Genomic DNA, 27,501 nt, shown 5'->3' with positions numbered 1-27,501 from the left:
TTTAAACTATTGGAATAATTGAAATTTGGGGTGTTACAGTCACCCTCCTCTGTGGGTGCAGCTTCCGCTTCAAGGGCCTCACGTTCTTCAAGAGTAATAGTGATTCCTAGGTTCGAGTCCTCATCGTCTTCACTTACGGTGATGGTATTGCACGGCGCCACCTCGTATGATGGAGTAGCATCAAGAGACTGCTCCTCCCTTTACGTTGAAGGTTGCCCCCAAGTCTTAGGGAAGAATTGTTCCAGTGTAGGCAACATGGTGATTCTCTGCGGAAAGACTTGTCTCCCTCTGTCTCGGGGACGAATCGGGGAGGCATACAACATTGGCTTGGCTCACACCGTGCAACCCGTACTGGCTCTTGGAAGGCACCTTCGCGACACCTGCTACCATTGCTGCCCCCTCACATGATGAGCGACAGGGGTGAGTCGAAGTCTCTCAAATTGCTCTTCTACCTGGGCGAATGGCACCCAATATTCTTCTTCTTCATTTATATGGATGGATGATGACCCATCATGTTTCACCATCACCGTGTTAACGGCGTGGTAGTCGGGGTTCATTGCTTCAGGTTTGAGGGCCAATCTCTTCTCATCGACCGCTCTTTACAACCATTGTTTAAAAGCAATGCAATCCTCAGTGACATGCCCTACGTACCGATGGTATGGACAGTACAAAGGGTTGTCAATCATAGCAACCTGCTCAAGTCTCACCGGTGTAGGCATATTTTCAAGCTTTTGCTTGTTCATCTGTTCAAAGAGGCTCTTGATGAGGTCCCATCGGAAGACATATTGCTTATTCAACATCTCCCAGACATTAGGACGCACCACTGGTCTTGGCCACTCATTTTCCAGACCGAAGACTAGAACAGTACTTATAGAATTTGACTCAGCAGGTGTCTTCCCTTTGTTGCCATTCCCTGTCGGCTTCCTTGAAGACCCGAATTGCCGGGTGTTGTCGATGGAGCTAGCGTTCTTGTACATCTCCATGATATGGGGTACCTTTTCGAACTCCAACTTGGTAGCTACAACAGGATCACCAAGCGAACTAAATGTCTTGGGGTCACGCCTTGACACGCTGACCAACCAATGTTGCAACATGCCGTGGATGCACATCTGTACGACGTCTTCTGAATGCATCTCTCTTGCAAGCCGGACATAGTTGTTTCTAAAATAGACGATGTAATCTTCAATTTTCTCCTCCCACCTTTGCCTTATTTGAAACAACTTCTAGAATCGACATGTCTTTCCTCATGGTGATAAAGTGTGATTTGAAGAGCTCCTTCATGGCAACCCAACTAGGTACCGAACCTGCAGGTAAATGACTATACCAGTGGAAGGTGGCTCCCGTCAAGGAAGCCAAGAACTGGCGCAGTAATAACGAGGGGTTGTTGGCGGTATCTCCACACACTGATTCAAAGTACACAAGGTGCTCAGTGGCGTCCTCGGTTCCATCAAACAGGGGGAACTTCGGTGGATGCTAACCAGCGGGAAACGCGACTCGATCGTGCCATGATTCATACAGCTTATCGATCTCACTTTCTAATGTTCTTGGGGCCTGATCAACTGCCAGCTGACGCATTCTTCTGTTAACCACATCTTCTGCAATACTTTTGTAATCTCTTAATGCTATGGCCAGCATAGTGTGTGTGACTGAATTTGCTGGCGTAACAATGATAGGTGGAGGAGTGGTACCTATCTGATGGCTAGGTGCGCCCCCTGCCCTCATCGGAGGAGGATGGTGTGACTGAGACGCAGCCTTCATCTCTACAAATTGTGGGTCAACTTGAGAAACCCGTAATGTATGAGGGGGTGGCGGCTGTGCGCTTCCTGACGTCAAATGCAGCATCATGGCACAGAGTTGGTCCACTCTTGCAGAAAGCTCACTCACTTGCCTTCCAAGGGCGCTATTTTGCTTATCTTGAGCGCCCGGATGTGGGGGTACCTGATGGTGTTGACCACTCTTACCCACTGTACCTGCCCCTACGAGTGGTTCTTCATGAGCGCCTTCATTTTTGTTGGCCATGTTCACAGGCGTAACATTCGTGCCTTCTAGCTCTCCTTCATCCCCAGACAAAGCCAAATGCGCCATCCGAGAATAATGCCACGACTGAGAGCGTGTTTCAAGAGAATCTACTGTATGAGCCCGGGGACTGTATTGGCCCTCGTCCTCAGAGTTGATAGGGCTACTCTCTATTCTTTGTCGAGAAGTCATCTTCAAGCGTGTATCGGAGCCAGAACGTGTGGCCACCGTGTGTAACTGCCCTTTATCTTGTGGCAAATGTGATGGAATACTCCTGTAAATGTCGTGATGGTCATACGGAGATGACCCTTTATCATGTGATTTACATCTTCCAGACACGGGAAAGCAAGGGGCAACTATGGCCTCCTTTTGTAGCTTTGCAACAAGCTGCGAGGTCCTGTTGAAACAAGCCTTCAGATTTGGCACAATCTCTTCATCGGAGGAGTACACTAACTCATGTGTGATGGGAAGAGGTTCCCAATCTGAATCTGATTCTTCGGGATTCAATACTCAATGGTGCCGCACATCATGATGTCTCCATCATTAGACTTCTTCGATCCTTCGGACGTAGTGTTGTAGTTTGTCAACGTGTCCGAGCCTAGCTCTACAAGCTGCTGTGGTGCATCAATGATAGATGGTGGTGCCACTTGCTTGGGGGTAGTCTCAGATTTGCCCTCTGTTATTGGCTTTTCACTTTATTTTGTATCAATGATGGATGAAGGTTGAGATATCTCGACCCTCTGCTGCTACGTCGCAGGCCCTGGTGTAACAGGGGCAGTGCCGATGTCTTGTGTCTGGCGTGACCTTGGCGCCAGGCATTCCAGGAGGAAATTGTACCTAGGATTTTGTTCAAGGTTCGGTGTTACCCGAACACTCACTCCTCCATCTTCCGGATGGACTTGGCCATCTGCTCGGACACGGACCTAAACGTGACATAGCACAAGGTCTTGCAGCTCTCGGAACCACGCTTGGCGATTCCTCTTCCTTCACTCGCGCCTCCGCTGATTCTCATTGAGAGCATACGGTGTCGAGTATCTGTTAGTTGAAGCGGGCCGACGCGCCGATGGTGCAGGAGCCCCATGCCTAGGGGCCTCATGACGGGGATAAGGCGTCTCATAAGGGGACCTCTGATCGTGCCCAGACGGACTTCTTGCATATTCTTGACATCGTAACTCTTGGTCCCACCTAATAGGCGGCCGCATTTGGCGCGGTCGATAAGACGAAGGTGGAGGGCCTCTTGGTTGAGCAGCTTTGGTGTGTCTGCCTTGTTGCTCATGATGATTTGCAGGACGGGGATCGCCCCCAGTTCGTGGAGTTTCTATTGCAGCAGCCCTGCGAAGCTATCTCTCAAGACCATTCATTTGGTCTCTAACCTGTTGTAGCCGCCTTTCTAGCCCATCTAGCCGAGGCGCCAGCACTTCGCTTGGAAGAACGGCGAACTGGTTTGTGTCTTTAGCTGAAGATGGGTCATACGTCGCACCGACGTGAAAGCAAGGCACCCGGTGTTGAGAGCCAGCAAGATGGGGGTTGTAGAGCCTATGCCTTCTTCCAAGGCGTTGAGACAAAAACTCCTCTACTATGGCTTCCCGAGCGGGGAGCCTAGCTCGCGACACATGGTGAGACCATACGCGGGGAATGGCCCTACTTGACACCACTTCTTCTTTTGTAGTGCAAACTAGAGTGAAACAGGAGGTGATCTGCTATCGGAGCCCCTGGGCTTTAGCGATCCTTCGTCGGCACTTCCAGTGTGCGTGTAGTTTTCCATCTGAACGAGCAAGGGTGACACTTTGACACAAGTTCTCACAAACCGCGTCTAGTGCCATGACTAACTCAGCTTCTGTTTTACCAGCGAGGGGCAAAACTCTCCAACATGCCTTTGGCCTCAGCAATGACATCGTGGCACTCCTCCTTGACCTGTGAGAAGGCTTTCTTCTGAGCCTGGTTCATCGTAGGAGCTTGAGCTGGCTCCTTCGTCATTTTGGGATAAATCACGCCCTCGTGCTGGAAGATGACCACAGGTGGGAGTGTCCCAAACTGCAGGATCGTTGGCATAGAGTAGCGGGCAGGGATGAATCCTCCGGCTTCCACAGCGTCTCTTGGTTAGTATTTTCCCGAAAATTTCTATTGCAAGCAACTCTTGTAGACTGGAGAGACCATCTGATGACCAGCACAGCGTAGCAAAGATGGGAGGAGAACCAGGTCCCACCGGGCATGCCAATCTATTTCGCTCATCTGGAACACTGCGCTTTGTATTTCGAATTGCTGTATTGTATCACTGTATATGTATCACAGGCATGCTAGTATACTATTGTATATAAAGAACATGAGACAATTGTAATCGAAACACGTAACTTTATTTATTCAATCTCGAATTCATAAAGTATAGTTTCATATGCATAAAATGTCACACACACGAGTACAACGCACACGCTATCTAACTACTTCTGGCAACCGTGTCTTCTGGTTCCCATGGCCTCGTGAGACCGCCGGTTAATTACGTTCGACTTTTAACCTGACTACCTCCAATTAAGCTGCTTTGCCACTGGTCGTTGTCTCCGAGTCTACAAGGCTGTAGTCACAAGTAGCTCAGACCAAACAAAGTGATAACGTCAGAAATCAAAATAGTAAAAGAAACAGGACAAACAATCTAGCATGAGCTTTATGGACTGTTTATACATCTCGGGTCATCATCGGCTACACAAGCCTCAGAATTGTAGCCCCTCATCATCGGCCGTAACCTCAGGTACTACGGAGAGATAAAGGGAGAGAGAATCTAGCTACATGTCTTTTTACCAGCTACAACCTATTGGGAGCCCGACACACAGCGATGTCTCTAGACTCCTATCTACAACCTCTAATCTCGACCTATCCCACATCAATAGAGCCACACAGGCAAATAGCACAAAGGTGAAGGGTGATAACTAGCCGCATAGCCCCACAGGTAACAGCCAGAAGGTAACAGTGACACAACAACTGCCAATCTCACCATCCATCACAGAAACAACACCTAAGGTAGCCAGCATGACGGCATACACTTGGCCCGACGGTGCTCAAGTTCCCAGCCTTGCTAGTACTGCCCCAGCTCGACAGTGCCCGAGTTTCGAGCTGAACCGGCACTGCATCAACACGACAGCAAACAAAGAACAGAGGGGGAGGGCAGCAAACACATATGCCCATCCACAGCCCCCACCCCAAAATCATAGCAATAACACACACAGTTGGCCACACATTAATAAATATATATCGAATTGTCTGTAGTAAAGCGAAAAACGCAATGACATGCCATCCATCAGTACTTACCAAAGTGATGGTTGATGCTTAAAATGTAGTTTGCATAGTATCCACGCCACGTGCAACCTACGAGATGGAAAAAAAATAGTATAATACCATGGTATGGAAATAAAGTAGTTGCAAAAAGTAAATTTTCATCACCTTTAGAACCACCAGCTTGGGGGCGATTAAATTTGGCTATATTATACTCCTCCGTGGACATGAGTATTATCTGTCGTGTAGATAGAAACTCTGCCTTAAACTCTGCCCAAGTTTGTCCCGTCCATGCAGAAGTGGTTGACAATTGTCCTTGCAAAATGGCATAAAACTTAGAATCTTGCCATTCATAGACCCATTGACTAGGAGGCTCTGACTGAGCATTGGGGACAGGATAGTGGTACGGATATGATCCAGAACTACTCTCCATGCCATAGCTATTGGAATAGCTCACACTATCTTGTGGTCCATCGTGGCCACCTTGTATAATATGCCTTTGTGAGGATGGGGCACCGTGGTCCTGATCCTATGTGGCATGCGAAAACTGACTCTCACCAGTGAATTACACGGGAGGAATGACAGAGGATGGGCATGGAGGAACATCGCCGCCCTGACCATCATCGTCACCGCTGTCTGTCTTTGAGCTATTGTCATTCGATTCTTGGTAAGTTGGGCTCTTTGGGTCACTATCCATGCTCTCATCGTTTTGCACTTGTCTTTTGCCCTTACACTTAATCTTCTTGCTCTTCTTTGTATGCATCATTTGCTTCTTCCTCTTTCCTGTGTGTGTGTCTCTGACACTTGGTGGTGGCTCCCTTGTTGAAGATGCTCTCCTAAGCATCCTCTTTAACACAGAGCCCCCTCTGTCACTACCACTACCACCTCCATGCTCGTAGGACTCGCCTGCCCTCCTCCTGAACTCTTCCTCATCCCTCGACTGAGCCATGGCATGCTGCACCTATTCCTCTTCCGTGTCCTCATTGTCGCTTGTCAAATCTACCTGAACTCTTATTGATTCTTGCCTCTGAACCCTCTCCTCAGCCTTTCCCTTCCTCTTATCTCTTGCCCTATCTAGCTCACTGAAATAATCACGCATATCTGGAGGCACCCTATCACAATGTATAACATTCGATCTGCGCCCTACCAAATGTTCTTTCAACCTGGTGGCACCATCGCCTTTCTTTTCCTTATTGCAGTAATTGCACCTAAACCCCAGGGCCAAATTGTCCCCGTGCTGCCACACCACATCTCTATCCGTCATCGATTATTTACGATTTCTCTGTTGGAAGAAGAACACTCAATGGTTAGCCTACTAATAAATATCTCCATGCATGTTAAAATTGCTAGTAAACTCAATTGAACGAATATTATCAATGGTTAGCCTACTAACAAACTCAATTGAACGAATATTAGCAACATTTGCGCCTAAAATCGCTAGTAAATGGTCGATTATCTTGCATGAACATTAACAACATTTGCATGTATATGGCAACCGACGTAATAAGGTTGATAACCGAGCGAATCAACCACTACATCTTCCTAATCGACTACACAGCAAACTGCCGCCCTTCTAACACCGATTACCAACCATATTACAAGAAAAAGTGCTACTAAACGGTCAATAACCGAGCGCATCACGCACTGCATCGTCGGAATCGACTGCACAAATTCCGTACCGACCCCATAGCCACGGTTACCAATCGAGAAACACGAGAAATCGCAGAGGATAGAGTGGGAACTGAGCTACCTTCATCGGTTACCAATCTGCGTCACGGAGTCCGCCCAGCTCGTCAAAGTCGGTCAGTAACCGCTGTGATGCGGTTGGTTAACGAGCCCAGGAGCTCGATAACCGCTGCTCTGACACTGAATTCACGCAGGACAGTGGCGGATTTGGTTGGGCGGGCGACAAAGCTGTTGTTTCGGCTGTGGAGAGGAGCATGGGGAATTTCTACTGTGCACAGCGCTCACCACACCACCGGCATCCTTATCCTTTCCATGTGGGCCAAAACGGGCTGCAAATTACTATGCATTCGGTCCATGCCAGTCTTTTGCACATGTCGGCCCATTTAACCAAGTTACGCACTTTGATCTCCACTTTGGTGCTGCAAACAAGGTTTGTTTTGAATTTTGTTTGCACAGATACTCTTAGAATTCGCTCTAGTTTTTTATGGATTTTTTTTTGGATTTTTTTGAGTTTTTTCAAAATTGGTTTGAATTTTTTGAATTCAAATTCGGTTACTGCTCGAACTTTGAAACCGAGCCGGACCGAGATGCCCAGTTATCGCGCATTTTGGTTAACCGACGAATTTTTGAACCCTGGTTGCAGCCCGCAACCCAGCAGGGTACGAGCGCAAGACATGAACGATCCAAACCAGTCATAGTGTGATGGCCCATCCAACTGGCCAACCTCTTCGGCCCTGCCAATGAACTGCTAAGACGGCCACATATGCACAGCTGCGACATGGCAAGCCTTCCACGGTTCCACCGCACAGTTGCGGAAGGCGCTCTGTGCATTAAGGCACCGGGGGAGGCGGCTGTAGCCAAAGCATGACGTTTGACGGCGCACGGTCCAGAACGCAGCGGACCGGCAGCCGCATGAATGGTATGCAAAGGATCTCATTCATCCCTACTCTTCGAAGTGAAATTGTAGGTGATATTTGTAGCTTCGGATTTGGGCAAAGGTATTGGGATTCGATCTGCTTTTAGCTAGGCTCCAAACTTGCAGTTGGATTAGGCGATTAGCAATCCATGTAACATGATATATTCATTATGTGTGTAGTGATCGCAACAACGAGCTGTCTAAAAAACTACCTAGTACTGTAGTCACAAAACCCATCAAAGCGATCTGAGATTAGGGATAGCAATTTAACTTGATTACCCGTGGGTAAATACCCTAATAGAGTCGGGTATGTCCCAAATTTGCTACCCATGGGTACGTTCCTAGACGAAAAACTCTACCCAACAGGTATATGGGCACAGGTATGGGTAAGACCTTTCCGTACCCATAGCACCCGTTTACCCATCTAAACATATGACATGTGGGCCCAGTTCGTTGGTCCCACTCACGAGCCCATCACCCATTCATCCCATTTTTCCATCACCCCCGATCCCTTATCCCTGGCGCCACCCGCTAGGCTCCAGCGCTCACCCACCCAATGGCCAGCCACCACCTCAGTTTTCCTTCCTCCATCCGCTGCACGAGAGTCTTGCCGGCCCACCGCTTGAGAGCCTCGCCGCAAGAGATCCTCACCGCCCTAGAGCCCTGCTCACAATCGGCGATGCCGGATCCCTCCTCGTGACCGCTGCCTAAGATCCCCATCGCCCCACCACCTGAGAGCACATTCACCCCGTCGCTTGAGATCCCCACCACCCCGTCACCGGAAATACTCGCCGCCCCACCGCCCGAGATCCCCACCACCTCGCCACCGAAGATCCCCACAGCCCCGCCGCTTGAGAGCACACCCCCCCCCCCCCGACCGCCTCGTTGTCTGAGAGCCCATCGCTCGAGATCCTCGCTGCTACCGCTCGAGATCCCCACCACCGACGACGCCTGATTCCTGATTCACCCTCATGCACGAGATGCCCTATTTCCTAATCTGGTGGGTAAACGGGTATGCCCGTGGGCAACGGGTACCCACGGGTGATGAGTTTGTTCTCAGCTCTTTGCCCGTGGTTGCCCACTGGTATGCCTGTACGGAAAAAAAAATGGCGGGTACGGGTATGGGGAGCACTATCTGAGATACTTTGTCAACTCCTTGATGCTTTATCAAAGACTTATTTCCAAATGTTTTTTTTTGAAAGGACAACAAGAGCATTGCCAATTTTCTCATAGAAGAAGAGAAATGACCCAGTTTATAAATAAAAATGGGCCCAAAAACCTCACAACTACGTGGTTTAAATGAAAACCGGTAGGCCCCGAGACGATAATATGACCTCAACTCGAAACAGACGCCCACACCAAAAGGCGCAACCAGATAACAAACAGGTCCAACCCAGCTCAACTCGTGCACTAACCAACCAAATGACTGTCTCCTTCACAACTCGGTCGGCGGAGCTATGCTCCCACGCCGCCACAACACAATTCGGTCAGTGGAGCCTTGCTCCCACTCCGCATCTCTCTATCACACAAGTCGGCAATGCATCGCTTCGGAGGAGCGTGCATTGGAACAAATCGTTGTCGAGAAGTGCCAATCAAGAATGAAGAGCTGCCATGAATCAAGGACGTAGGGGAAAACCTATAGAAGAAACTGATGGCTCAAATCAAACCCGACCAAGCCGCCACTAAGCCGACGACCACCGTGACACGAGAACTACACCTCTAGAGTGACGCCTCCAAGGAGGACGCGATGTCGAGTCACCGCTGTCGCCCGTCCGGTTGCCCGAACCAGATTTCACACAGAAGGTCCAGGGGAGGGGAGTGGGGAGACGCCTTGACAATGCCTCCAAGAAGGAGAATGGCACCCGAGGGCGTCGCCGGCTCCCACTTCCCGCCCCTCGCGCATGACCAGCCTGCGCAAGGGCCATGCCCAAAGCAACAGCAATGCCACCACCTTGCAGCCACGCTGTCCCACGGTCATCCTAGCATCACGAAGCTCCCCATGAGCCCAACCTGCAGAAGAGGGGGAGGCCGGGCAAGGGGAGGAGCAACGCAAACGCCAGGCGTCGAGACCAACACGGTGTCGCCACCACCAAATGCAACACCACCACCTCGCAACCGCACCGTCTCATGGCCATCCCAGCGTCACGAAGCTCCCCATGGGCCTAACCTATAGAAGAGAAGGCTGGGCAAGGGGAGGAGCAACGCAAATGCCAAGAGTAAGGACCGGCACGGTGCCACCACCACCGGATTCCAGCCAAAGCACCAGGAGGGGCAACCACCGCCGAAGGAGCCATGCAGGTGGACCCACCAAAGGCAACAGGCTGCCGCCCACCGCTACCAACACCGACGCCAGAGCGAGCTGGAGGCCCCGCACCACCAGGTGCGTGGAAGAAGATCGCCGCACTGCCACCCCCCCAGCGCTCACACAAAGCGCAACGACCACGCTGCCCAGCAGCATAGCGCCTTGCAGTGCCAAATGAGCTGCCCCGCATCAATGACCATACCCACGATGGTGGCTTCGCAAAGAGGCAGCCACAGTGGCCGTGCCAAGGGCGTGCAACAGGCCCACGCAACTGGGGCAAGCATGTCAGGACAACCTGGATCCGGCCGAGAGCACAACAGGGACGCACACGGTGACCAGCACTACCGCGTCCATGCCCCATGTGACGCGCGTAGCCCGGGTAAAGCAACGGAGCTGGCGCAGCGCTGTGGCCAGGCGCGAGACCAGCAGGATCACACCGCGTGTTCAATGCATGGAACTCGGAGAGGCAGCCCTACGGGAGAGGGTGCAGATCCACCCGGTGGGAGACCCGATCAGGCCGGACCAGGGTAGATCTGGCGAGAGGACCACGGCCCGGCAAGCCCCACATGACGGAGAAGAACCATCCAGCGGGGGAGGAGAAAAGGAGGGGAAAAGAGGGGGGGGGGGGGCAGCCGCCGGAGCAGGGCGCTGATGGTGACGACGGCCGGGTGGGATGCGGCAGGGGGGACGCTAGACGGCGGAGGTGAGTCGTCCTAAGGGGGATGACATGAGGCACATATAAACGACTTGTAGCCCACCACATATAGCTTCCTAGCAGGGGCGCAGGGCAGCTCATCAATTTCAGCATGCCACTCGTTGCTAATCTCATCTTTATGATTATTGGCTACTGTGTTGACAGAAAAACTAAGGTAATATCCAAGCTCCATGGCGTGTCGTAAATCCATCTAGCAAAAAAGAACTTGCTCGTGCTTGATCGCTCGAACATTTGATCTTCTGATTGAGTGCAAGTTGATGGTTACTTCTCTCATGTTCATTAGTTCTCTTGGGGATAGACTCGTGCAAGAAAGCAACTTGCACGAGAGACAACAAGCATCGATGCGCCTTTTGCTCAGAAAGCAGACTTTGTTTTCGCCCTTCTTGATCATAAAAAAAACTCTTGTGAAAAATCCTTAGTCACTAGGCAAGAATGGAAAGAGCTTCTTTGATTCCACCGCTGCTTGGATAAAGCCCTTGCATTCTTCTCGGAGATGGACATCAATAATATGTAACAATTTATCTGGAAAGTTCCTCTCCACAAAACTAACCATGGTGAGTTCATCCTCAAACATAGAATCTGTTGGTCTTTTTCCTATTATTATCTCTAAAAGTACTATTCCAAAACTGTAAACATCCCCACAGGTTGATGCATGAATACTTTGAGCATACTCTGAAAATAAACATAAAACCACTGATTAGTTCAATCTAAAGTCAAAATATTCATGTGCATAACAGATTGCCTTTGACAAATACAGGATTTGACAATGACATATATATATATATATATATATATATATATATATATATATATATATATATATATATATATATATATATATATATATATATATATAGTACCTGGAGCGATGTATCCGATAGTTCCGGTCCCAAATGGGCATTCATATCATCATCAAGAAGGATATTAGATGGTTTCAGATCACAATGGACAATAGGCCTTCCACAGTCATGGTGTAAGTAGGCTAATGCATCAGCTATGCCAACGGCTATGTTTATTCTTTGAACTAAACCCAAACATTTTGTAGGTAAACCAGCACGTCTGTGATCAAACCATGTGTCTAAATTCCCATTATGCATGAACTCATAAATAAGTGCTTTGAAATCGTTACCTGTATTGTCTATTGTTGAACATGCACTTAGGATAGAAAGAAGGTTCCGGTGACGGATTCTTCTCAACACCTCACATTCTGATACGAAACTTTTGTCTCCATACCTCATCTCAAGGTCAAAAACCTTAATAGCCACTTGCATTTTAGCTTGAATCAAATTTCCTTTGTAAACTGATCCATAGCTTCCTCTCCCTATTAGGTTTGACTCGGAGAAGTTTCCTGTAGCTTGAGCTAGGTCCTTGTAAGAAACTTTAGGGAATTGCTTACCAAAAGAAAGCAGCAATAAGTATGGTCCTCTTGATGTCTTGTTCCCAGGGATTATAATGTAAATGAACACTATGAGTAACATGAAGCCAAATATTGGGATCAATATTTTGACCATGTAGTTTACGATTTCTACTTTCCTTCTACATACAACATGGCATGGGGGCATATGCAAATCCATGGCTCCTCCACACAGTCCCCGGTTGCCATCGAGTGAAAAAATTGTAGCATTATCAAATATACCACCGTTTGGTATTTCTCCATGGAAATTATTGTAAGATAGGTCTAGTTTAGTGAGAGACTCTAGATCATTTAGACAAGTTGGCATCGGGCCTGATAAATTGTTATGGCAAAGATTGAGCATGCTCAAGCTCTTTAGATTGCTGAAGGTATTTGGAATGTTTCCTGTAAGAAAATTTTGGTCTATTCAAATGTGAAAGCGGAGAGAAATCACGCAATACTCAATTGATAATCACGGGATTACATAAATAGCCAAAGGCCAGCACAGACCTTCTATATCTCTAATACCGGCTTATGGAAACAAGCATCCGGAGAGAATAGGAAGGGAGGCCTGGGATTAGCAATAACCAAATATAGTCTAACACACCCCCGCAGTCGTAACGGCAGAAGGACGAACGTTCAGACTGGACCAAAACTCTTGGAAGACGGACATCGGCAGCCCTTTCATGAAGATGTCGGCATATCGTGAAGGGTCTAGGCGGTCCCAACTACTCTTTGTTCAAGCGGTAGGATTACCCGAGAACCCCAGAGGCTCGGTAGTGCTCGGGTTACTGCCATGCAGCCGGGCACCACAACCTACCACAACAGTCTTAAGTCAGCAGCTACTGCCTGCGCGCATACCGATCGGGATCCGTTTTTATCAGCAGAAAAAATGAGAGAGCATGTTTTTCTCGCACAAATCGAGCATCTCACCAAGCAGATTAAACATATGGATTCCAGAGAAAAAACTTGAAATAAGAGTAATATGAGCGTATATTGACAATTTGTACAGAAGTGCTAACTTACATGGTTGCTGGCAGCCCACGGCCAACTTGGGCAAGTGTAAGGCCCCTGTCCTAGTTGGCCCGAGCACCAATATGCTCACCTAGGGATAAAACTTGCACAGATGCTCGATGTTCCACGCGTTTGGGAGAGGCTGTCCGTCCTTTGTGGCCAGCCAAAACAAGCCTTGCCGCAAAGCACCGGTCACGACGAAGGGGCCTTCCCACATGGGGGAGAGCTTGTTCTTTCCTTCATGCACTGAGCGCGTCGGAGAACCAAATCCCCAACCTCAAGCGACCGGGCCCAGATGTGGCGCTGATGATAGCGCTGCAGGCTCTGCTGATATCTGGCGGCTTGGACGGCGGCTCGTCGCCGACGCTCCTCCAAGTGATCGACGTCGTCACGTCTTCGCTATTCATGTTCGCCCTCTGAGTATGCATTCACCCGAGGCGAGCCGTAGACAAGGAAGAAAGGTGTCTCCCCAGTGGCCCGGCTTGGCGTGGTCCGGTTGGCCCATAACATAATGGGTAGCTCATCGATCCACCCTTTCCCATGCTTTGCGAGCATGTCGTAGGTCCGGGTCTTGAGCCCCTTCAGTATCTCGGCATTTGTACGCTCAACTTGCCTATTGCTACGAGGGTGAGCAACAGAGGCAAAGCAAAGCTTGATCCCGAGGTGCTCGCAGTATTCCCCAAACAGGACAATTGTGAACTGGGTGCCATTGTCGGTGATGATCCTGTTCGAGATGCCGAAGTGACTTATGATGCCGCGGATGAATTGGATCGCCATGTTCTTGGTGACCTTGATTACTGGGACCGCCTCCGGCCACTTGGTGAACTTGTCGATGGCGACGTACAGGTACTCATAGCCCTCGATTTCTCGGGGGAATAGACCCAAGATGTCCAGCCCCCAGACCGCGAAGGGCCAAGACAGGGGGATGGTATGAAGAGCCTGAGTTGGCTGGTGAACCTACTTTGCGTGGAACTGCCATGCCCTGCAGCTCCGAACCAGCTCAGAAGCGTCCAGGAGGGCTGTTGTCCAGTAGAAACCTTGCCGGAAGGCCTTCCCGACCAGCGTGTGGAACGATGCATGGCCACCGCACTCGCCCTCATGGATCTTAGTGAGGAGCTCACTGCCTTCTTTCCGGGTGATGCATTTCAGGAGGACACCATCCGTGCCGCACCGGTAGAGATCCCCATCTACAATGGCATAGCATTTGGACTGTCGTGCAATCCTCTCTGCAGAGGCATTGTCCTCGGGAAGGATGTTTTCTTTCAAGTACCTTCGGATCTCGTCGATCCACGAGGATTCTTGAGGACTACCGGCAAGCGCAGCGCACTCACCGGGCGGCGGCACCTTGATGGGACTTCCCACTGAAGGTGCGATCGGGGTCCCCTCGACTGAGCTCGAGGGTTCCCCTTCATCCTGGTCGGCAGACAGGATGGATGGCCATGTGAGCCTTTCTTCAAAGGTTCCGGTTGGGACGAGCGCCTGGGCGGAAGCCAGGCAGGAGAGGTCATCGGCCACGATGTTGTCCTGGCGAGGTATATGCCGCAGCTCCAGGCTATCGAAGTGCCACTCCAGCCTCCTGACTTCTGCCATGTACGCCGCCATCTGCGGGTCCGAGCACTGGTATTCTTTGGATACTTGGTTGACTACTAGTTGGGAATCACCTTTGACAAGCAGCCACCGGATCCCAAGACCCACTGCTGCCCGGAGTCCAGCGATGAGGCCTTTGTATTCCGCCATATTGTTTGTTGCTTGGAAATGCAGCTGCACGACATATTGGAGTACTTCACCCGTCGGAGAGGTGAGCACCACTCCATCCCCCGCACCTTTCAGCGTGAGGGAGCCGTCAAAGTGCATGACCCAGTACTCGGGTCCGTCTTGCCCGGGGTGTGCGGACAATTCTTCGTTGTCGATCTCGGGGACCGGCGTCCATTCCGCCACGAAGTCGAACATAGCCTGGCTTTTGATTGCGTGGCGGCTGATGAAGTGCAGGTCAAATTCTGCGAGCTCGACCGCCCACTTGGCGATACGCCCAGTACCTTCTCGGTTCCACAGGATCGGTCCTAGTGGGTATGTGGTTACCACCGAGACCTTGTGTGCCTGGAAGTAGTGACGCAACTTCCTGGAAGCGATAAGCACTTCATAGAGCATCTTATATGCTTGAGGGTATCTCGTATTGGTATCTCGGAGGACTTCACTGACGAAGTACACCGGTCGTTGTATCCGGCGGGCCCCGACTGTGGCCTCGCCCGAGGCCTTGCCACAGCCCTCGAGCTCAACGCAATATTCGGGGCCTCCTGAGGTCCCGAGCTCGATTTCCTGGTCGGGAGCGGTCCCGAGTCTTGCAAGCTGCTCGGGGGTGGCCGGGAGCTCAGACCCAGCACCTTGCCCCGAGCACTCATCATGCTCCACCACCAGCACCATGCTCACGACTTGAGGAGTGGCCGAGACGTAGAGCAATAAAGGTTCGCCCTCGTCGGGGGCCACTAGTATGGGTGGTGAGGTGAGATATTCCTTCAAGTCTTAGAAGGCCTGCTCGGCCTCCAGTGGCCAGTTGAATCGACCGATCTTCTTCAGCAATTTGAAGAGTGGGAGCCCCTGCTCCCCGAGCTTGGAGATGAAGCACCCCAAGGATGCCATGCACCCAGCGAGGCGTTGTACCTCTTTGAGCCGAGCTGGGGGACGCATATGCTCAATGGCCCGAATCTTCTCGGGATTGGCCTCGATTCCGCGACTGGAAACCAAGAAGCCGAGGAGTTTGCCTGCGGGTACCCCGAATACAAACTTCTTGGGGTTGAGCTGCAGGCGCGTGCTGCAGAGACTATTGAACGTCTCGGCTAAGTCCTCCAGCAGGGTGGCCCGTTCTCGGGACTTGACCACGATATCGTCGACATAAGCTTCGACATTGAGACCGACCTGCATGTTAAGGGTAATGCAGACGGCCCGCTAGAATGAAGATCCAGTGTTGCGCAAGCCAAAAGGCATAGACACATAGCAATAAGTCCCCACCGGGGAAATAAAAGATGTTTTTTCTTCATCCTGCTTGGCCATGCGAATTTGGTGATGGCCCGAATTTGCATCAAGAAAGCTCAAAAGATCGCACCCCGCAATGGAATCGACAATCTGGTCTATGCGGGGTAAAGGGAAAGAATCTTTTGGGCAAGCCTTATTAAGGTTGGTGTAGTCGACGCACATCATCAGCTTGCCATTGGCCTTGGGGATGACGACGGGGTTCGCTAGCCACTCCGGGTGGATGACTTCTTGGATGGAGCCAGCGTCAAGGAGCTTGTTGACCTGCTCCTGAATGAACTCTTGGCGCTCAGGTGCCTGTCGGCGAACCTTCTGCCTCACCGGCCGTGCGTCTGGGCGCACGGCAAGGTGGTGCTTGATCACCTCCCTAGGGATCCCAGGCATATCCGACGGCTGCCATGTAAACACGTCAGCGTGTCACACACGGTTTTAACGGCCAAAACCAGATGTGGCTTACGTGTGCACAGGATGTTCAACACACATAAGGACGTCACAGGTGAAGTAACAAAAGCAATACTTTTATTAAATAAACGTTAAACTCTTACAGCAATTGACATATATTGTCTTCTATGAAGATATCTGCAGCGGAACAGAAGCACTAGTGCCCAACAACACCGCAGGCAACTGACCGGGAGACACGCGCCTAGAACGTCACAACCTCGTCTTGATAGTCTTCAACATCTTCACTCACTGAGCAGCAGCATACATATCGCATGGTATAGGAAAAATAGCAAGTGTGAGCACATAAAGTACTCAGCAAGTGGGGGAAAGTAATGATATGCAGGCTTATATCAAGAATAGACTAACACAAGGGTTTATTTGCGTAAATGCGAGTAATGAAAACATATTTGGACTCAAAAGCATTAAGCAATTATTAAGTGAATGTAACCCATACAGTTCAGTATCCAGCATACAAGGCTCCCCACCTTGCACACCATAACTGTCCAGTACTCTCTGTACTATAACCAAAACCATAACTATCTAGTACTCCCTGTACCAGAACTATAACCACAACCATCTAGTACTCCATGTACCAGAACCATAACCACAACCAAACTCATAACCACAACCCACTAATCATGTGAGGATCCAAGTCTCTCATAACCGTGAGCACGGCTGTTATAACAGTTTTACACTTTGCAGAGGTTGTCCAGCTTTCCCCACGAGTCAGTGAATTCCATGTTGCCGTGTCCGCGAAACACTTAACACACGCCAGTGGTGTGCCGCCAAGAATCACTGCATGACATTTGCCACTAACCAGAGACTAATCCAGTGCATGTCTGCCCACTAGGTTTCACCGCCAGGCTTTACGCAAGCAACAGCTCCTACCCAGAAGCCCCCTTTTATGCTGACCCAACGCACACTGGCAGAGACTAATCCAGTGCATGTCTGCCCACTAGGTTTCACCGCCAGGCTTTACGCAAGCAACAGCTCCTACCCAGAAGCCCCCTTTTGTGCTGACCCAACGCACACTGGACAGACTCTAATCAGTATGTCACACTTTACCCATATCAGCCTCGTGGTTGGTACGTTACTTCTTGGGTTGTCGCTCCACGAACCGGTCCTTACTTAGGTTACTTGAGCAAACACTAAACCAACATCATAACCATGATAACCATCAAAACCACTTTGCTCAAGACCTAAGATTCCATGTTGCTAAAACATTATCATGTTAACCATCATTACTGCATATGTTCATTAGTCAAAATTATGACACTTCCCAATATCCCAAAAGCAAGGCTAAGCAATCTATCCATAAAGGAAAATCTAGGGAAAACCCTAACATAGGTGACTACCCATCATATTGACAGACATTGCATGCAGTTTTGTAAAACAAAATATTTAAAAACATAGGTTCAATATGATCAAGGACACTTGCCTTATTCCCAATGCTGCTCAGTGTTGTCGAAATCTTGGTCTTGAAGTCTCTCAAACTGCTCCGGAACGTTATCGACTAATCGCGAGAACTACCGATAAACAACACAAAGCAAACACTAAGAACAACATACCAAACATCATCAAAATACTTTAAAAACACTATGGTTGGATAGGAATGATTTTAGAAACGTTTATACATAAGAATCGTCTAAATTAGAGTTAAGATGAAAAGAGAATAGCTTTCGAGAGATGGATTAGACTGAAAAGAAATACTGATTTACTGGAGTTATCTTCCTATGGAAAAGGCTTTATTGCACAATCACTGTGTGAGGCGTGACAACACTATTGCACAAGATTCAAGAAGTATAGGGCAGACTAGACTTCACTGGCTAGGCTAAAGAGAATGATGTGGTGCTGACTTGGCATGCTATGCATGTAACATCTTGGATTAAAGAAGGGATACAATGAAATCTAGTATCGAGCACCTATGATGGATCAAAAAGGCTAAAGTTTGCACTTCTAGGATAAGGATACTACTGGTCATTCTATGTAGCGGTGGTGGTTTGGGTTTCGTCGGAGATGGCGATCGGGCATGTGGCCACAAACATCAATATCGGCTTCAGTGGTGTTTCAGTGAAACGAGGGAAGCATGGCGTAGAACGCGGAAAGACTAACTCAATGGTACGGTTGGTTTTGGAAGGGATCATCCAAGGTAGCGGCAAAACAGCGATGACTGCTTCTAGGTTTGGTGGTGACCGCGAACAAATGCAGGAACGAAGACACTCACGTTCCAGGAGATTGGCTATGAAATTTGAGGAACCGTTTGAACAAGGATGTTCATATAACCCGGGAACACAATGCTATGGCATGGGTTTTGGTAGATCATCCACTAAGAGCAAGAACGATCAGTATAGATGAAACGGGTGATGGCTGCGACATGCTGTGGTTGGCAATGGCGTCCTGGTCGTGTCGCTGCACAAACGGGGATGGGCTCCTAGGGTAACATAGAAGACTCCATGGGACACACTGTGACGTGGTTGGTGCATCCATACGGCTTTCGGATTGACGGGGGACGCGAATGCAAAACCGGTGCGCGTGCAGAACACGTGCAGAAACAGGGCAGCGGGTATGTCGACTTTGATTTCGATAGTTTGGCTAATCTACTGGCTAAACCGGTTGGTGGGGGCGTGGGGAACATCATGGGACATGCACCGGTGAAAGGGCTTGGTGATTTGACCTCTGGTCAATCGAGAACATCGATGCCAATCAGCTACAGCGCGGCTGTCTCGCGGCTGTCCGCGACGGTGACGACCATAGCGGCATAGATCGGGCTTTGGCCGGGGCTAGAGCTTGGCTAGGGACTTAGTATTATGCTAAAACAGTAGTAAGAGAGGAGAAGAAGAGGTCCTCACGTTGCTTTGGTGGTCGAGGAAGAAGGATTCGCGGAGAAGATGACGTAGCGCATCACCGGCGGCGGCGGCGGCAACTCCGGCGAACGGCGGCGCTCCGGCGACAGACGGACAGGGCAGCAGCGACTTCTAGGGCTTGAGGACATGAAATAGAGGTAGGAGAGGGCGTGCAACTCATATATATAGGGCTAGGGGCGGCTGGATGAGGTAGAGTCCAAACCGAACACGAATTGGATTCGAGTTCGAGTCGGTTACGATTTCCTTTTTCGCAGCTCTGTATTCCGAGGATGATATCTCTATAGTCCGGACTCCAAATTGGATGTTTCTTGATTCTAAATTGTAGTACTCGAAAATATCTACAACGTTGGTAGTCATTGGAACTTCTAAAAACGCCATATTGATTTCCAAAAATGCGTCACAAGATAAACTGTTTGAACTCGGACTTCTCTGCGCAGCACTGATTTCGGGGGCCATAACTCCCAGCTCCATTATCCAAAAGGTGAATTTCATAGGTTCAAATCAAAGCTCTCGACGAGACCTACAACTTTGGTATTATCAAGATTTTCATTTGAGGTCATTTTGAACTCCGAAACGTCTTGAGAAATGAGGCTGTCCAGGACTCCGCGAAAATTTACAGATTTCGTGGATCCTTTGTTGGGCCATCTAGAAGACTTGGCTAAGGGTTTGGACTTAAGCAAGATTGAGCCCAAAGACACTTTAGACATATCTAGGGTTTATAAAAGAAACTTTTGCAAAGAAATTTGAATAGGATTTGAATTTGAATTGAGTTTGGAGTGAATTTGAGAGAAACGAAAAATGAGGTTGATCAAGAATAAGAGTAGATAAGGAATTTGAATTTGGATTTGGGTAGAATTTGAGAAAGAGGAGTGATTGGATTTAAACAAGAATTTGGATAAGATTTGAATTGAACTAGAGAATGATCAGGTATGATCAAGGATTGAATAGATGATGAATTCAAAGATTTTGAATTCCAACCATTAAGATCCTTAACTTATTCACTACTGAGTTTTGTAAAAACCTTTTCAAAATCTTTTTCACTCAAAACACCAAAGAGAAAGAAAAGGAAAAAGAACTCTAATACATTTACCTGGCTCCTAACAAAACTCAGCATGCAATACACAGAAAATAATAACCTATGTTGATTGATTGATTAAGAAAATATGTTTTAAACCTATACTACTAGTGAAGCTATTCAATACTCTTGGAAAATTTGAGAAATTTGAGAAATCTGAAAATCAGGGTGTTACACAGCGTTAGCCCGGAGGAAGGCGACGAGCGCACTTTCCTATTTGGCATCCAGGTCGCCACCGATTCTGGTGACCTTAGACAGGTCTTCGCCCACCACGACCTCCTTCGTGGGGATGGAGGCATCGGTGGCGAGTCGGGATTTGGATGAAGAGGGTCCCGGACTCCCTGGGTGTCCTTCAACCTCGGCTCGAGTGGAGACCAAGGCCGAGTACAGCTGCTTGGCGCAGGAGACGGCGCTGTCAGTTTCGGCAGACACGGAGATGGGGCCGGCCGGGCCTGGCATCTTCACGGTGAGGTAGGCGTAGTGTGTCACCACCATAAACCTGGCGAGCGCCAGGCACCCGAGGATCGCATTGTAGGGGAGAGGGACCTCCGAGACGTCGAAGATGATGTTCTCCGTCCGGAAGTTGTCCCAGCTCCCGAAGGTGACGGGTAACTCGACCTACCCGAGGGGGAGGGTGTGCCCCGGCGTCACCCCATAGAAAGGGAGGGATGGCTTCAGACGCTTCGAAGGCACCTGCAGCTTCTTAAACGCCTCCTGGGACAGGAGGTTCAGGCCTGCACCCCCGTCGATCAGCACTCAGCTGACCTTCACATTGCAGATAGTGGGGGACACCACCAGAGGCAGTTGCCCCACCCTAGCAGTACTCACGGGATGGTCCGCCTGACTGAAGGTGATCGGGGTCTCCGACCACTTGAGGGGCCTTGTGGCCGTCGCGCTCGGGGTTGCCGAGCACACCTCACGCCGCATTGTTTTGACGTAGCGGTGAGAGGAGGGCATGTGCGCGCCCCCATCGATGAACGTGATGGTGTGCTCGGGCTCTTGAAACCCGAACTCTTCGTTTTCGGGGGCGCCTTTGTTGTCGCCACCCTTGCGGCGCTCCTCGCGCTCCTTCTGGCGCCGCTCTGCGAGACCCTTCACTGACCGGCACTCGGTGAGGTCGTGCCAGTCGGTTTGGTTGATTTTGCACCACTTCGCTACCTCTGGCCTCGCGGGAGCGTGCTTTTTCTTGTCAGCCGCTCGGCGTGTCGGCCTGCATGCATCGCTTTCCGCCGGCAAGACAGGGGCAGCGTCGCGCTTCTTCCTCGTTTTCTTTTCCCACTTATCGGAGCAGAAAGGACTTGCTTTGTTAGCTGCGGTTGCTCGGGGCGCGGAATGTGCCACGCCCAAGCTTTCTCTGCCTTGGCGCACTTGTCGGCCAGCGCGAAAAGCTCCGCGGTGGTCTCGACTTCGTGCGTGCCGAGCTTCTCGAGCATTCGCTCGTCGTGAACGCCCTACCAGAAGGCAACGATGATAGCGTGGGGGTGATCCGCGGGATGGTATTGCGGACCTGGCTGAAGCGCTATATGAACCGCCTCAGCGTCTCTCGCTCCCGCTGCTTGACGGCATGGAGGTCGCACTCCAGGCCGGGACGCGCTAAAGTGCCCTGAAAGTTTGCCACAAACTGGTGGCACAGATCATCCCAGGAGCAAATAGAGCCTGGGGGGTAAGTTCATGAGCCAAGAGCGGGCAGAGCCCCTCAGGGCCACATGAAAGTAGTTGGCCATCACCTTTTCGTTCCCACCCGCCGCTTGGACGGCGGTGGTGTAGATCTGGAGGAACTCGACAGGGTCAATGGAACCGTCGTACTTCTCCGGTAGTTCAGGCCAGAATTTTGTGGGCCAGTTGACCAGGCGGAGCTCACCAGTGAACACTCGGCAGCCGGTGCCGTATACCTCGGCGCCGGCTGTGCCCTTGGTGGGTGAATGCCGGCGCGCCGGAGAACCCTGGCGGTCACAGGCTGGCATAGAGGAAGCTTGGTCCTCTGCCTCAGCCTCGCGACGGGACTCCCGGTGGCGCTCGAGGGTGACACGCGCATCCTCGATGGCCCTCCGCTCATTGAGGTGCAAGCGAAGGTCTTGAGCTCCTGTCGTGACCAGTGGGGCGGCACTTCATTTGGAGCCCCCCGGCCGGTTTTGCCGCCACCCGAAGATGCTCTGGCCTTTGTTGTACCGTGGAGGGAGGTGGCACGGGAGCTCTGGGCAAGTACTTGCCGATGAGCCGTGCCCACCAAGTCGACTACCTCCCGTAGCCAATGGCCCTCTGGTGTTTCTCCCGCTGCCTGGACAGGCTGGTGCCTAAGGAGTGCTTGCGCCGCAAGCAAGGCACTCCCAAGGCTGGCGTCACCAAAGTTGAGTTTACGCCGTATCGGCGCATGGCATTGTTCGGATGCCGACCTTGCGGCAGGGACGATTGCTGCTTGCTGCGGGTTTGGCGGCCCGCCCGTAGTGGCTGCGGCCCTTCTGGGCCCAGCGCCATTGTAGGGAGGCACCGTACGGGCCGACTGCAAATGCTGCTGAGGACCAGCAGGAGCCGGGGCCCCCTGGGCCACGTTTTCCACTTCCTCGTTCGAGTCCGAGTCAGTGTGCTGAAGACGATGTCCGCCCGCCATTTTTTCTGCAAAAAACAAGGTGGATTCAGGGATGCAACCCCCCTACCTGGCGCACCAGCTGTCGGAGGATGAACACCGCAAGCGGAGATCCTGAGGGACTCCCTTTGAGATTTGGCTGGGGGGCTGGTCCTGGATCTACCTCGTACGTGAGGTTAATGCATGTGTATGAGACTTAGGCGGGACGAATGATCATCGGCTAGTAGGAGTAAATGCACCAAGGATTTAGACAGGTTCAGGCCGCACGGAAACATAATACCCTACTCCTGTGTGTCTAGTGTGTTATTAACGCTCTTGGAATGTCTTTCTCTGGATCTCTAGCATTCTCGTCTTTCTCTATGTTACAAGCTTCGGGCTCTGTTGTTCAGTTCGGGGCCTATCTCTTGGCTGTTCCAAGTCTGAAGTCTCTAGTTAGCTCAGGTCGGGTCTCAGGTGCCTCTCTTTCTATCTTGAGCTCTGTTACCCGGTGCCTTCTATGAAGTGCTTCTGCCCCTTTTATCTACCGGGGGGAGGCCCTCCAGGGTGTGCCCTGAACGAGGGCACAAGTTCTCGTAAACAATAAATAGAAAACAACCATCATGGGTCTACAGTTTGATGTTACAGAGGGTTGAAAATGCACCCCTTGGACGGTCCCATCGGTCTTCACATCCCAGCTTTAGCAGGCGCAGGGGCGCCCACCGGCCAGCCTCTGAGTACTCTCTCATGCTTATCTGGTCAGAGTAGGTCTGACACGGTCTGATGCAACAGGGCGATAGGCGATAAGCCTCAAGCCCATCGGAGATATCTTCAAGCCGTCTGTCTCCATGGGCCCCGCGAAGGGACATGCGATGGGACCTACCGCATTAATTGTTCCCACGCCTTCCTACCAGGCGGTGGCAGGGACTGACGTATTCAGTACGACAAGCGTGGGGGAGAGTGGTTGGATGTGACCATCCACGCTCCCCCTTAAATGCAGCATCGGGCCTCCCACCGATCGACACCTCATCGTGGAGTCCTTGCGGGGTCCACCGGCATAGGGCTTCTCGGGGCCTCGGGGAACTCTGGGTACTCGGGGACCAACTGTTCTTGTCCCTGAGCACCCCCTCTCGGACCTGGTTCTTCTCGGGTCCTTAGGGAACTCTGGGTACTCGGGGACCAACTGTTCTTGGCCCCGAGCACCCCCTCCCGGACCTGGCTCTTCTCGGGTCCTCGGGGAACTCTGGGTACCCGGGGACCAACTGTTCTTGGCCTCGAGAACCCCCTCCCGGACCTGGCTTCCCTCGGGCCCTCGGGGAGGTGGTCCCCGAGGGAGGGCGCCATGTGGCACTGCACTGTCCTGGCCTCGGGACTCGGGAACCCCTGGTTCCCATATCACCGACAGTGCCGTACAACCATGAGAGGACGACACAATCCATGCGCCGCCATGATGCGCAGTCGGGGTAGGTGTCGTCGAAGAGGACGTGCTCGGTGAGCGCATACTTCCCGAGCGTGACGAGGTGGAGGCCGCGCCACTTGGAGTAACTTGGGGACGCGAGGTCAAGGACGATGGGAACGAGCGAATGAATGTTAGCGACGGAGACTGCCTGAGCGTGGAGAGCGACGACAACTGCGGCGCCGGCCTCTGCCGCGGCGCGCTGGCGCTCTTCTTCCGTGGCGCGACGGTGCTCGGCCTCGGCACGAAGACGAGCCTCATCGGCGCGCTGGCGCTCGAGGTCCTCGGGGGTGAGTTTGCCGGCCATGGTAGCAGCGAAAAACTAGGAGCAGAAGTGGTAGAGCGAGGTCACAGGAGCGACCGTCTCGGATACCATGAAAGCGGAGAGAAATCACGCAATACTCAATTGATAATCACGGGATTACATAAATAGCCAAAGGCTAGCACAGGCCTTCTATATCTCTAATACCGGCTTATGAAAACAAGCATCCGGAGAGAATAGGAAGGGAGGCCCGGGATTAGCAATAACCAAATATAGAGCTATAGTCCAAATATAGTCTAACAGAATGGTGTATATCTGTTGAAACTGGCCCAAAGTTTCAGGAATTTCTCCACTAAATTTGTTTGCTGAATTCAGTGAGTTGTCTAAAGTTACCAAACTCAGCAGGTATGCTTCCTTGGAAACTGTTATGGCTAAGGTTCAACATCAATATTGGATTAAGGTCCCAAGCTAGGTGGCACAAAACCAGTGAATTTATTTTCCGCAAGAGAGAGAAATGTCAACTGTGTAAGATCGCTAATGGAAGGTGGAATTGTCCCAATGAAGTTGTTCGATCGGAGATTTAAATGTTGCAGATTCGTCAGCTTTCCGATCCAGTCTTCAATTGTACCTGTAAGATTGTTGAAATCTAGTGCCAGCTCAATTAAACCATTAAATTTTTTGATACTTGGGGGGACTATTCCTGATAGGTTATTTCCGCCCAATAGAAGATATGTAAGATTGGTGGACAAATTAGCAATCGAATTTGGTATGGCTCCTTGTAGCTGATTGTTAGACAACGAAAGTGCATTTAGAAAACTACAGTTTGCCAGGGCATGGAAGAATTCCCAACCTTTACTATCCCTTGCTTCAAGCTTGTTTCCCGCAAGGTTTAGATAAGTCAGCTGTAAAAGCTTTCCAAAAGAGCTTGGGATTTGGCCAGTGAAATGATTACTTTGTAGATCCATTTCTTTTAGACCTGACAGATTGCCTAGGGAAGCTGGAATGTGACCCTCAAAGTGGTCGTTTCCCAAGTACAATAACTGAAGATTAGGAAGGGCATCACCAATGTTAGATGGTAATGTGCTGCCTAGCATATTGTACGCCAAGGATAATTTCTGAAGAGAAGATATATTAGATAAAGTTTGTGGGATTCCACCTGATAGGTTATTTTGGGCTAGTACCAACTTCACTATGTTTGACATTTGCCAAAGCTCGTGGGGAATTCTTCCATTGAGTTGATTAAGTTTAAGACTAAGTACTTTTAAAGAAGTGATGTTTCCGAGGGCTGCCGGGATGCCCCCAGTGAGATCATTATTGTCAAGGACGATATCAGCTAGCTTGGTAAGAAAACCTATTCTAGGAGGAATAACACCCATGAGGTTGTTTTTAGATAAATCTAGGTAGGCTAAGTTGGAACAGTTTGTAAGTGCATCAGGAATAACACCGTGCAAAAGGTTACTTCCCAGATCAAGGGTGTCAAGGAAGGTCAGGTTTCCAAGAGAGGGTGAGATTTGGCCAGCCAAGTTTTGTCCGGTGAGGTTGAGCTCCGTGGCGCGCCATGGTCGCGTTGAGCTACAGTTCACACCATTCCACCGACAGAAGTGCGTATAGGGGTTCCAATTACTCAAGGCTCCTTTTGGATCGCTGGTGATGCCCCGTTTGAATTCTAGCAGTGAGTGAAAATCTTCGCTGTTCTTGTGAACTACAGAACATTGGATGTTGCCAATTCCATAACAAAGCAGCAGCAACGGCAATACTATAAGCACGAGTTTCGCCGGCTGCTTGGAGTGACACATGAGGCACTTAATCGTCACCTGCAAAAATAAAGCATAAACTTAACGGCGTATTACTAGAGGAACCATCTCGAATTCTTCTACAGCGTGCATATGTGTGCTATCTTCTAAGATTATTAGTCAATTTTCTCTTTTATTTTTCAGAAATGGAAGGCGGACACCCCCATTCTATTGCGAACCCTGACAGAGCTATAGAAATTAACAAGCTAAAGCGGATAATTAAGTAGGAGCACTAATGAGAGAGAGAGAGAGAGAGAAAGGGTACCTTTGATCTGCCGGCAGGCTTTTTGATCTGCTCTGTTTTGATTGGTAGTGGGTGTTTGAACTGTGATTTTTAAGTTGGATGCTCAGCTGGTTGAGGCCCCAAGGGGTTTAAAAACACTTTACAGCGGCGTTGCATCCACACACCTGCATCGGCCTTATCTTAGCTTGACCGCCGCGGCATCGAAGACCCCGAGTCCGTCAAACTCACCAGTTACCGCCACCTTTCAGTTTCCATCTCCTCACCCAGCGGCCAGCGCCGCCGTCGCAAGATAAATATGAAATATCCCCAAAGAGTCAAATACAGTCTTCGGGTGTTTTTTTTCTGAAGTTTAAAATTTTTGAGTTCAAACTCTGATAAATTTGTATAGCATGTTTTATTCACAAGTTCTATACACCGAGTAGTTTACGAAAGTGTATCTAGCCCTTATATGTGGTTTTGGTAATTAATGACAA

General features: G+C 50.3%; 2 protein-coding genes across 2 annotated transcripts; both read right to left on the bottom strand.

Annotated features, from left to right (window-relative positions):
- Positions 1 to 11,314: 11,314 nt before the first annotated feature.
- LOC133917998 (probable LRR receptor-like serine/threonine-protein kinase At3g47570) lies at positions 11,315 to 12,776 on the bottom strand. Its single transcript, XM_062361791.1, has 2 exons — positions 12,029 to 12,776; positions 11,315 to 11,571 (listed from the first exon to the last, which is right to left on the bottom strand). Exons 1-2 carry the CDS (start codon positions 12,654 to 12,656, stop codon positions 11,315 to 11,317), a joined length of 885 nt encoding a protein of 294 aa, XP_062217775.1. The 5' UTR covers positions 12,657 to 12,776.
- Positions 12,777 to 25,099: 12,323 nt separating this feature from the next.
- LOC133919316 (LRR receptor-like serine/threonine-protein kinase EFR) lies at positions 25,100 to 27,173 on the bottom strand. Its single transcript, XM_062363679.1, has 2 exons — positions 27,050 to 27,173; positions 25,100 to 26,805 (listed from the first exon to the last, which is right to left on the bottom strand). The coding sequence occupies exon 2, from the start codon at positions 26,785 to 26,787 to the stop codon at positions 25,447 to 25,449; it is 1,341 nt and encodes a 446-aa protein (XP_062219663.1). The 5' UTR covers positions 26,788 to 26,805; positions 27,050 to 27,173; the 3' UTR covers positions 25,100 to 25,446.
- Positions 27,174 to 27,501: the final 328 nt, after the last annotated feature.

Source organism: Phragmites australis, chromosome 5 (assembly GCF_958298935.1).
Source record: "Phragmites australis chromosome 5, lpPhrAust1.1, whole genome shotgun sequence".
Lineage (NCBI taxonomy): Eukaryota > Viridiplantae > Streptophyta > Magnoliopsida > Poales > Poaceae > Phragmites > Phragmites australis.
This window is presented reverse-complemented; position numbering and strand designations above follow the sequence as displayed.

Coding starts and splice junctions, on each gene's coding strand:
- LOC133917998 (XM_062361791.1), bottom strand. CDS start 12,656: ATGCTCAATCTTTGCCATAACAATTTATCAGGCCCGATGCCAACTTGT. Junction 11,572..12,028: donor TTCAACAATAGACAATACAG/GTAACGATTTCA, acceptor GTTTATTTTCAG/AGTATGCTCAAAGTATTCAT.
- LOC133919316 (XM_062363679.1), bottom strand. CDS start 26,787: ATGTGTCACTCCAAGCAGCCGGCGAAACTCGTGCTTATAGTATTGCCG.